General features: G+C 57.7%; 1 protein-coding gene across 2 annotated transcripts; it reads right to left on the reverse strand.

The window, feature by feature from the left end:
- Nucleotides 1-301: 301 nt before the first annotated feature.
- HDGF (heparin binding growth factor) lies at nt 302-10,218 on the reverse strand. 2 transcript variants are annotated; one of them, XM_027095297.1, is made up of 6 exons: nt 9,814-10,218; nt 3,491-3,567; nt 3,209-3,347; nt 2,352-2,531; nt 1,853-2,076; nt 302-1,657 (listed from the first exon to the last, which is right to left on the reverse strand). In XM_027095297.1, the coding sequence occupies exons 1-6, from the start codon at nt 9,898-9,900 to the stop codon at nt 1,651-1,653; spliced, it is 714 nt and encodes a 237-aa protein (XP_026951098.1). In that variant the 5' UTR covers nt 9,901-10,218; the 3' UTR covers nt 302-1,650. The 2 variants fall into 2 exon arrangements, with proteins under 2 accessions (XP_026951098.1, XP_026951099.1); XM_027095298.1 differs by lacking the exon at nt 9,814-10,218 and adding an exon at nt 6,392-6,681.
- Between the last annotated feature and the right edge of the window lie 1,029 nt (nt 10,219-11,247).

The following is an 11,247-nucleotide window of genomic DNA, read 5'->3' on the forward strand; positions in this document are numbered from 1 at the left end:
ACCACCAGGGAAGTCCCACACCCTACTTCTTGTGCAAACTTTTAGAAAAACTTTCCCAGGTGCTTATGAGGGAAACTGTGTTAAACAGTGGCTGGGCAGAAGTAGAATACTGGGCACCATATTCTGTGACTTTGCCCTCATGTAGAATTTTAGATATCTCTAACAGACTGAGAATGGAGAAGGCTGGCACACCTTACCTCAATCTGAAAAGTGGATTTGGAAATCATTTGCATTCCCTTTCCCATTCCCCTGCACCATCAGTTAACTAATACACCCCCAAAGAATCAGTCAAAATCCAATGTAGTAATCAATGGGTTTTATTTTCCTAGAACTGAAATCATCTACGGTTCTCAGAGCTAAACTTCCAAAGCTACAGTCAGCAATTTTTCATCAGAGCCCAAGGGAGGGGGGCAAGGGTGAAAGAGACGAGAGACGGAAGAGCCAAATAGACCACTAGAAAGAGGCTGGGAGAGGGTGCTTATTTCCCTCTGGCCTCTCAGTGGGTTACAAATTGGATCTGGTGACAACACTGAGGGGACCAGGTGAGGGTATGTGGATGGGAAATGACACCAGAAGGAACACCAAAGCCCCAACTACAACAAGAAAAGTCATCAAGCCCCAAACAGAAGGGGAGCCTCCAAGTGCACCTCAGAAATGGGGGCAACAGTGGGGAAGAAAGGAGCAGAGTGGGGGGCACACAAAGGGATGGGGGGTCTTTAAAATTTTTTTTTTTTGTAATTTTCTTTTATTAAAAACATTTTCTAAAAAATGTGTCTTTTCCTTTATGTCTGGGTGACGTATGTGACTGTAGGCTGGCCTTGAGCACTGTGGGGAGAGGGAAAAGGGCAGCTAAGGGTCTCCCCAGGGCATCCCATCTCTGGCCTGAGGTCTAAAGGTGCATGGATACTCCTCAACACTCCCACAGGAGCTGGGTGAAGTTAACCCTTCAGATCTCAGGTCCTTGACCCAAAGAACTTGGAAGACCCCAAATCTTTTGATGATAAACTGTAACTCCCATAACACCTAGGGTTGGCGTAAGAGAATGGGCATTGTCAACCATCAAGGATTTATTGAAGGGAGCCCCTCTCCCACAAGCTGTCCCACTTTCCCTGAATCCAGGTAGCTGGGAGAACAGGTGCGGGAGGAAGGGACAAGATGCCATCCTCTTGCCCACTCCCCCACCCCAACTTGAAGATTGCCCCTCCCAGGCCCCAGAAGCCCACCGTGCTACTTACACTCCATCCCTTCCACTCATAGCCCTGATCCCAACCAACCCAGAGGTCTAGAATGCCCGGGGAAGGGCGAGAGGGGTGTCAGAAGATGGAAATAGCCAGTCCAGGCCCTAACAAATACACTGGGAAACAGCTCCAGGCAGGGAGGGACACAGTGGCCTCATCTCATCCCACAGAGCAGAAGACATGGACCTGACTCAGGTCACAGGGGTGTGGGGACATGGAGGTGAGGGCCAGGTGGCCTGCCCCATCCGGGTCAATCTCCAGGGTCTGAGCTCAGAAGGGGGAGAGTGAGTGGAAGAGGAGAGTGGGTTGGGGTGGGGAAGGGGTTCCCAGTTTGCAGGCCATGGCCAGTTTCCCCAGTAGCACCCAGACAGCAGCAGGAACGGGGCGGGGGCTCCTCTTGAAACATTGGTGGCTACAGGCTGCGGGGGAGGGTTGGAGGGGAGAAGGGTTAATGGTGTGGCCTTGGCCTGGCCGGGCCCCAGCCAGTGCCGGCCTCCTGGGAGAGCCCACCCTGCCTCCCTGGAGGCTGACTGCTACAGGCCCTCCTCCTCCTCCTCTCAGCAGGGGGCTGGGCCCTCCCAGCCCAGCTGCCTAGGGGCAGGGGGCTCACTCACCTCTCATGGTCTCTGATGCCCGGGGCCTCAGCATCTTCCTTGGCAGCCTCTTCCTCTTCTTCCTCCTCTTCTTCCTCCTGAGGAGGCCCCCGGCCAGAGCCCGGCTCCGAGGGGGTGCTGTTCTTCTCCACCTCCACTGGAACGGGCCTCTCACCCTCCAAGGTGGCCCCTTCCTTCTCCTCCCCTTCGGGGTCTTCTGTCTCCTTGGGACGTTTGGGGGAGTCCTGGGCAGGGTTAGCAGAGATGAGGTGGGTTGAGGCTAGAGAGGGAGGACACCAGCCTCCCCCTCCTTTCCCCAGAGGCTCTCCTTCCTAGGCAGACCCACAGTCCTCCAACCCTCTGCTAGCTGAGAGGTCTCCTGTGTCCCATCTTCTCAGCAAGGGACTCCCCAAAACTAGGGGCTGAGTCTGTCTCTCAGACGGGCACTCCCTGAAAAAGTCGTAACGTCCCTCCTCAGACTAGGAGCCTTGCTCCGGGGCCCCAGGTAGGGGTCAGTTACCTCCAGCAGGTCTCCCGCTCTCCTCTTCAGCGCCCCCTTCTCATTCTTCTCCTTGGTCGGCTCATCAATGACCAGCTTCCCTTCCTCATCACTGCTGCCTTCAGCATTTCCCTTCTTATCGCCATCACCCTCGGTGGCTTCGGGCTCGGGCTCTTCCACACAGCTCTTTTTCTGGGAGGACTGCGGCGGAGACAGCAAAGGCTGAGTGGCACCAGCGACTGCCACGCTGGGCCCCCTCCCCAGACCCCTCCCTCGGCCACTCACTCCTTCCTTCTCCCACCTCTCCCCCGCCCCCACCCAGGTGCCCAGTCTCACAAGTGATTTGAGACCCACCTCTGTCGGATTAGCCCCGGGGTAAACCCACTGGCCGGGCAGGCAGGGCTCTGTGCAGGAGGGGGGAGGGCTGGAGCAGGAGGCAAAACCTCGGGTCAACTTCTCCCAGAGGGAGCTGGGACCCTTTCCCCGCCAACCCCCGCCCCCCACCCTCCCGCCTCATCCTGCCCGGCTCACGAGCACCTCCTCCTGGAAGCCTTTGTGGAAAGAGTTAAGGCCACATCCTATACTCACACTGGGCCTGCCAAAGGCCTGTCCCCACTTACCGCCTCCATCCTGTTCCTGCCCCCCCAGGCGCTGTCTAACAGGTGGCCCCTGACCACAGCTACATCACACACCCGGAACCCCTTCCCCTCTGCAAGAAGCCTCCCCCAACCCCCCACCCCACGAGCTCCTACTCTGAAAGCCCTGGTGTTGGTGTCTGAGCCCCCTGTTCCTGAAGCAGCACACGTGGGCCCAGGGGCTCCCGGCACCTATGGCCACACCCGCTTTCCAGGAGGTCTCTGGGGCGGATGGCAGCTCACCTGGTAGCCAGAAGCCTTGACGGTAGGGTTGTTCTCGATCTCCCACAGCCCCTCGCTGAACCCTTTCCGTTTGTTGGGCTTGCCAAACTTCTCCTTGGACTCCTCGTAAGGGAAGAGGTCTTTGGGGCCCAGGAATGCCCTGGTGAGAGATGGGAGACTGTGCTCTCGAGTCCCTCACCGCATCTGAGCTGCGCAGCCCCACAGGGAAGGCGTGCCGTCACCACTGCTCGTTCCCCAAAGTGGTCCCCCCGTGGCCCTCCCCACCTCTGCCCCCTCACTCACGTCTCGTGGGTCCCGAAAAAAAAGACTTGGTATTTGTTGGCTGTTGATTTCACGGCAGCCTCAGGCATCTCGTCAATCTGAGAGCAAGATGAGTAAAGTGAGCGTGAGCTGGAGTCTTGAGGTCACGAATTTGGGGCCGGAGGGTAGGGGTTAAGGGGCTGATCTCTAAGGCACATCTGTGAAAAATCAGACTGAGAGGGACCCAGGAGTTCACCAAAGGGGTTTCTGAACCATTTTTAGCAGTGTGACTTTGTTCAAAAGAAGTCAGGCATAAAAGCCCAGCAGAATCCCCGCCTCTCTTTCACAAACCAAACAGCGTCCATAAACAGATCCTGCCCATAAGCTCCACGTCTTTGCCAACACCCGGGTCCAACCACTGTCCCCTCTTGCCTGGACTGAAACCACAGCCTCCCTCTCTTCTCTCAACCTCTATTCTTGCCCCACTACAACTCATTCTCCACACTGCAGCCAGAGGGGGCCTTTCCAAGTGCGGGTCTGAGCATTTCATTCCCCCTGCTAGAAACCTTCCGGTCGCTTTTCAGGACTCTAGGGCCCACCTGTTCACCATTGTCCCTAATGTCAAGGTCTGAATTCCAATGCTGCCAACAGTATTTGTATGAGCTTGGGCAACTGACAGAACCTCAATTTTCTCAACTGTAAAATGGAGATGGTCACAGTACTTAAGCCATAGCGTTGTAAGGATTAAATGACCATAGTGTAGTACGTCCCGCATATGTGCTCGCTATCATCCTCTCCCCAGTACGCTGCCCCTCTGCTCTCTGCTCCAGCCACACTGACCTTTCAGTCTCCTATAGTAACTCCTGATCAGCCTTCCAACCTCAGCCCCATCATCACTTCCTCCAGAAAGCTTCCCCACCTCTCCCAACCTGGTTGGCTTCCCAGATAAAATTCTCAGCACCTCTCCTTCACAGTGCTTTTCACAATTCTAGTTTTACAGTTCTTCATGTTACCGTTTGCTTAATGTCTACGTGGACTATACCTGCCCCGAGAACAGAGAGGTCTGTTTATAAGCCCAACACAGTGCCTAGCACCCAGTGAGTGCACAGTGAAGATATGCTGAATGACTCTATGAAACAGACCAAAGCAGCCTGCTCTGACTGAAGTGGAGAGGTGAGGCCAAGGGCTGCCTATTCAATATCCCCCATCAGTAGCAGCTCCAAAAGACTTCTGGGGAACTCTCTGAAAGTCATGTCATGTAGTCAGACTCTCTTATTTTACAGACAAGGAAACTGAGGCCCAGTAAAGAAAAGTGATTTGCCCAAGATGACAGGACAAGTTAGTGAGGGCCAGATTTCAGAACTAGAGCTCCTGACTTGATCCTCTGCCTCAAATGTCCTGGGGGCATAAGGGACGCTGTGGTGGAGAAGGTGCAGAGGTCTGAGGTCAGGGAAATGGTGAGAGACAGTGGCCCAGATAGCCTCTCCCAGATCAGGCCCTGGAAGCCCAGGCCAAGCTGAGCTGGGGGGGGGGAGGAGGTGTGGGGGACGGGGGAAGAGGACTACAACTCCCAGCAACACTTGCAGCAGCCCTAGCGGCCGGGCTTCCCACCGGACAGAGGCCAGGTGGCCATGTTGGCTGGGGCCCGGGGTGCAAATAGGAAAGAGACAGACAGGCCAAGGCAGTGATTAAACACACAGAGACTAGGACAGAGTGCCTGACTGGGGGCCTGGGGAGACAGGGAGGCTAGGTGGATGGAAATAAGCTGAGACACACCCAGGAGATGGGGTGGAACCTGAGCAAGAATCTGAGGGGCATCTTGCTCCAGACATGGAGTCTTCAAGCTCCTGAGCACCTCCCCCCTTGCCCTGTGGCCTCTGGGGACAGAGGTCCAGCCCCTCCCCCCCAGGAAGGCTCAGCACAAACTGGGCCCTCCCCACAATCGGGAAGACACTGGGGTGTGAGAGCTGGGGGTGGAAAGGCACGCTGTCCCCCACCCCAGCTCAATCCCCATCGCCATGACAACCCAACCCCGCCCCCGGGGCCACTCAGCAACCAGGAATGTGACTGCCCCTCCCCCCCCAGGCCCTCTCTCCAGATTGGGGAGGAGGGGACACTAACACACACCCCACCCCCAAGCCTGGAGTCTGGCACCTGGGTCCCTGGCTGTGCCTGAAACCACAGCTAGGGCTGAGGGCTGCGGGCCCTTCTCAGGAAGGCAGAGCTGGGGTGTGGGCAAAGGAGGAGCCAGTCCTCTGCTAGGATACCTGGGTCCTGTTGCTAGCTCCCCACCCTCCTCTCAGAGGGGGAAGCAAAAAATAAAATGAGGGCCTCCAAGGCTTAGAGATCCCAGGAGACAGGCAGAGGACAATAATAGCAAAAGCTCTTTCCTAGGCCTCTTGTTGGTGGATCATCGAGCACCAGGAAAGAGGACGGGGCGGGGGGAGGGGGATATCTAAGGGTCCCAGCTGGGAACTACTTTGGGCTCTGCATTTTCAGTGCCACACTTGAGCCAGGACGTTAACAGGCTTGTAGGAAACATGTGATGAAAAGGGAGAAACTGAGGCTCAGGAAAGGGGGGATGGTGAGTGAAGGGGTCAGAAACAGGAGACATGAGGTCCTCTCAAGGAGCTCAGACCAGGCAAAGCAGCGCTCTGCCCGTCAGTCTCTTTCCCGTGGGAAGCGAACTCAAAGAGAGGTAGCTGAACGCTGTGACAGGGGATCCAGGAGGCCACCAGCTGCCCAGCCTCAGGGGCGGGGGAGAAACCAAAGAATGGATGGGAATTAAAAATAGACAGAACGGGACACACCAGATATACCCGCCCTGCTGACTTCTAGCCAGATAAAGGGTAGGTCGAGAAGAAAGAGGAAAGAGGGAGGCCAGGGGCCTGGGCAGATGGGCATCTACCCCCAAAGCATAAAACCACCCCAATCCCACCTCACCTCGAGTGTAGGCAACCGTGGGGGAAGGGCCAGGAGAGGCGTGCTCCTTTAACTTAATGGAATTCCCAACCCCTCACCCCAAAAAGGGGAGACATTCCTTCTCTAGTGGACCCTTCATCCTTCAAGCCACAAAGGAAATGTCTTTCTGCATTTGGAAGTGAAGGGAGGTTCTTCGTCGACGACATAGAGGATATGAAGTCTCAGGGGAGGCCTGTACTCCCAATACAGACATGTGTCTCCCAGGCGGTGCCTTTATATCCAGGTTGTGACTCAGAACAAGTGAGTCAAAGCTAAGTGGGTCAGGGTGGGGCCAGATGAGTGCTGGGTACCCCACTGCACCTCCTCCACTGGCCAACAGGGGAGGGGGCTCTGCTACTTCTCAGCCATTCCAGGAATCCTGGCAAGTTACTTTCCCCCACCCCCACCCCGGCTGGGGCTCATCCACTCCCACCCCCACCCCACCCCCCCACCCTCTGCCCTCTGCACGTGCCTCATTCCATCACACAGGCCTGAGCACAAGTCCCATCCTCCCAGAGCCCAGGGCACCTTCTAAGGCCTGAAGTACCCAGGTGAGGAGTGGGGAGAGAGGACTGAACACCTCTCCCCCAGCCTCATACCAAATCCAGGCCCAGGGGCACCAGCTCAGCACATAGAAAGGCAGCAGAGAAGGCTAAGCCCATCCTGACTGCCAGCCAGGGTTCTGACCACCACACCCAAGGCCCAGGCCCAACCTGACCCATGAACCGTAAAATGTGGGGCAGGAGACAGTTGGGGTCAGGAAAGTGTGGCAAGCCCAAGAGGCAGAAAAGAGAAGGTGGTGCCTGGATGTGGGGGGAGGGCAGAGGGCGGACAGATGGGCGAGGCCCTCTGGCTGCTCAGGTTTCCTGGGACTGTGAAACAGGAAGTGGAGAAAGGAGGAAGGAACCTCAGGGGGAAAATCCCTGAGTCTTGGAGGTTAACTGTTAAGTGCTTGGAGATCCCCCAGGAAGTCTGGCAGGAGGAAGAGGAAAGGAGAAGGTTAAGATGGAGTCACACCATCCTTCCAGGCAGGTCTTGCCTACCACGTGGTCCCTCTGGCTGAACTCTCCAAGCACTGGGCTGTTCCAGTCTCACCCAGAGTCAGCCATCCTCCCCAGAAGTAGGGGCTGAGGAAGGAAAGCCCACACAGTGGCCTTCACCATGGCTGAGGACTCTGGTTGCCTATTAGATGGAGCAGTCAGCGAGGCCCCCCTACTCCTCCTCCATCTCAGGAGGAGCCAGGCCCCCCTTCAGGCTCTGCCACTCACAAGACTAAGACAGCACCCAAGGATGGTGAGGTATTCGGAAGATAACAACCTTGGGTGTACCACTCTCTCCAATTTTCAGAATCAAGGCCCGGAGCACAGGCAAAGGGTGGGGTCCTATCTCTTTGGGATCCAGTCTGATCTCCCTCCCCCAACCCGAACTTTATCTAAAGGGCCCAGGCCTCAACAGAGCAAGAGACTGCCTCCCTGTCCTGCCCTTCTGTCCTGGAGGCCTAGGGTGAACAGAGGAAATGGACAGCATCCCCAGTCCCAGGCGCTGCCCTCACTCCAAAGGCTACCAGAAACCTGAAGGCCTTCTTCACAGGGGCCAATGTGGGTCTGCATGGGCCCCCCTTTCTCTCTTCCCTGCAGCCTGAAGGGGTTCCCTACAACCCCCATTCCAGCTGAGCCCCCTCCTCAGTCTCTGGACTTTGTCCCACCCCCAGGAGGTAGAAGCAGTAGAGACCTGTGTTCAGTTCTTGCCCTGCCCACCAGGACCTTGGCATCTGGACCAAGAAGCCAGATGGATCAAAGGTGCAGGGTAAAGTACATGAGTGTTCACACACCACACACATACATGCACACACAAGGCTGTCTGTGGCTGCTTCCTCACACTGCCCCCCACCCCCCAAACCCAAGTCCCCTAGAAGGCCCTGGAGGCTTGGAGAGCCCTGCTTCACTCTGTACTTCACTCCCATTCCGGAGGCCAGACATCTAGAAGTTGCAGGGAACAAGGAGCTCAAAGCATATGGGATTAGGTATATTCCTCAGGAGAGGGTACTGAGTGAGGAAGGGTCTCCTGGATTTTCTCGGAGTGGCCCCAAAGTTGGTCTGGACACTGAACAGGACCCAAGGGAGCCTGGGGCAACTTCCCAAGCTCAGAGCAGGGTCTGGCCCAGATGAAGACACAGACTCATGTGGAAAAGAGCAACCCACAGCCATAAGGCAGTTCTGCACTTGGTCCCCTTGCCCAGAAGACTCCCTCCCTCTACTCCTCTCTGCCCTTGGATTACACTCTACAGGAGTCCTATACTCTAGGGCCGATACCAAAGGCCTCTCTCTACACCAACGTTGAAATAAGGTGCCAGAGACACTGTGCCCTGTGACACCCCCAACCTCCTCCAGCACCCTCTGGCAACCTCCCTTACTCCTTACTTCACCTGTCTCAGTTCTTAGGGGAAACATGATGAATGCGCCAGGCTGGGCATTTGGGCCCCACCCTCCCACCTGGCCAGGTGCTGGGGTGGGGGGAGGGTGGGCGCCTCACATTGGCGGGCTTAATCAACCACATGGCAGACTGGGCCGTTCTGGCGGGAGAGGCTCAGAAATGGGGAGGAGAAGCAACTCGGGTTCCCCCCACCTCCACTAAGAGGCAGGGCAGTCTGGACTGGACTTCCCAATCCCAACAAGGGCTCTGCCACCTTCAGCCCCCAATCTGAGTCGGCAGCATACGGAGAAATATTTTTGTGGACCTGAGGAGTGAAGGGTACTAGCCGGTGATTTCCAAGCTAGACGGATCCCCTCTTCTGCCGCCCCCCCAACGATTCCTCGACCCTCCCAACTTCAGACCTCTTACGGATACCCCAAGCCAAAGTTTTCTAGAAGTGAACTCCGCCTCCATCTAGCCTTTCAGGGCTGAGATCCTTCTTAACCATCTAATGTAGGAAGAGGAGAGTTTGAACTGGGGGTAACAATCAGTGAAGAAACTGGGGGTCTCTAAGGGGGTCCCTGAAGGGGGTAGCGGTGGCGCCTGGGGGTGGTGGTGGGAGGAGTTACACTGCTGGCCCAAACCCAGGCAGCGCGCCCGAAACCGCTGGGAGTATGGGGGCTGGGGGCGGAACTGAGCACGCGGAGCCGGGGGCCGGGAAGTGACCGGCGCCCTCAGATCCCCACGCCGCGCACACGCCACCACGCGCGGACGCCGTGTGGCCAGGTGTTCGCCGCTGCCGCCACCACCACCCCCACCACCCCGCCTCCACCATTATATAACCGGCGGGTGGGCTTGAGTCGCTCGGGAAAGATTCGGGGACTCAGACGCCCCCCACCCCCACCCCCTCCGCGCGGAGCGCTCTTGCCCTCTCGGGTGTTATGCAACCCAAGTCTGGAGGTGGATAGGGGGCGGCGGGCCGCCCTGCTCACCCGGGCCGGCCAGTGTGGATAGCCCTTCATCTTGGCGAACACCAGGTCCCCGCATTTGTACTCCTTCTGCCGGTTGGATCGCGACATGGCGGGGCTCCGGGCGCCCCGGGCTCCGCGCCGGGCCGGAAAGCGCGAGCCCAAGTTTGCGCGTGCGGCGGTGGCGGCGCCGCTCCGCTCCGGCCCTCGCGCGGCCCCCGCCTCGATGGTGGCCCCCGGCCCGGGCTCCTGCGCGGCCACGGCGTCTCCGCCCGCGCGCCGCACGGACGGGGCGGGCGCGGATCGGGGGCAACGCTCCGGCGCGGTGGGTGCGCGCTCGTGCAGTTGTTTGTGTTTGAAATTCAATTGCTCCCTCCGCTGCGCGAGGCCTCTTCCTCCACCCCCCTCCCGGTCCCCACTCCTCCTCCTCCCTCCTCCCTTTCTCACTCCTCCTCCTCCTCCCTCCTCCGCGCTCCCTCCCGCGGCGGTTTGATGAGTGCGGCTTCTTGACGCCCTGTGCCTGCCACTGCCCGACGCCCAACCTGGAGCCGCCTGGCGGTGCGCGGCGACACAGGCGTGAGGAGCCGATTGCCGAGCAAGCCGAGTAGGCTTTGTGTGCCCGCTGTCGGTGGGTGCCCGCCCGCCCGGGAGGAGCTGGCGCCCGGCAGGACGGAGCGGCCTGGCGCCCCTCCCCCGGCCCCTCGGGTCGCTCCCAACTGCGGCTTCGGCGCTGCCAACTGTCGACGTCTAGGCGCAGTGTCTCCCTGCCCTCGGCTCCATCCCCATCCACGAATGTTTGCTGGGCACCCAGTGCATGGCAGCGTGCTGGGCGCCGGGGCGAGAGCTGGGCACCGCGCCCCTGAGCGCACAGAGGTTTGGCCTGGACCTCGACGTGCTTACAGTCTGTGGGGCGGCTCCTGAAACGTCGGGGATTGCGCCCTACGACGGCCTTTGTGGAATTCGGTATCGAGGAAGCTTCGGAGGGGTTGTGGCACAAAGTGGCCACGTTCCATGTGCATTAGACAGGTCTCGGTTCTCTGCTACTTCCTGGCAAAAGAGATCTGGGCTTTACCACCAGTTAAGCCCTCAAAGATGAGCTCTGTTCTAGTGGGAAGAGACAGTAGAATGCCAGTAAATCCCAAACCATCGATAAAACGTGAAGTCACTAGCTTTCTCGGGGCGGTGAGAGTGGGGAAAAATCTGGGAAGGCTTCACAAAGTGGTGACTTTTGAGTTGGGCCTTAAAGGACGAATGTGAGCTTGCTGGATTCCAGAGACAACATTTCAGACTAGGTTATATGTTAAGAACTGATAGAGCCAAAACTTGAATTCACGTCGCTTACCATTAAGCCAAACAAGACTTTGCCGTAATTACATCTTTGATTTGCTGTCACTCTGTTGATCTTGGATTTGCCGAAATTCCAGACACCTATGGTAACTTAGAAATAAGCTGTTTGGA

This window comes from Aethalodelphis obliquidens, unplaced genomic scaffold (assembly GCF_003676395.1).
Source record: "Aethalodelphis obliquidens isolate GAN/ISIS:26980383/991018 unplaced genomic scaffold, ASM367639v1 scaffold90, whole genome shotgun sequence".
NCBI lineage: Eukaryota > Metazoa > Chordata > Mammalia > Artiodactyla > Delphinidae > Aethalodelphis > Aethalodelphis obliquidens.

Bases quoted from the DNA above. Each gene is read 5' to 3' on its own strand.
- HDGF (XM_027095297.1), bottom strand. From the start codon at position 9,900: ATGTCGCGATCCAACCGGCAGAAGGAGTACAAATGCGGGGACCTGGTG. The intron at 3,348-3,490 runs GTGAGTGAGGGG...ATCTCTCACCAG, and splicing joins TTTTTCGGGACCCACGAGAC to GGCATTCCTGGGCCCCAAAG. The intron at 2,532-3,208 runs GTGAGCTGCCAT...TCTCCGCCGCAG, and splicing joins TCAAGGCTTCTGGCTACCAG to TCCTCCCAGAAAAAGAGCTG.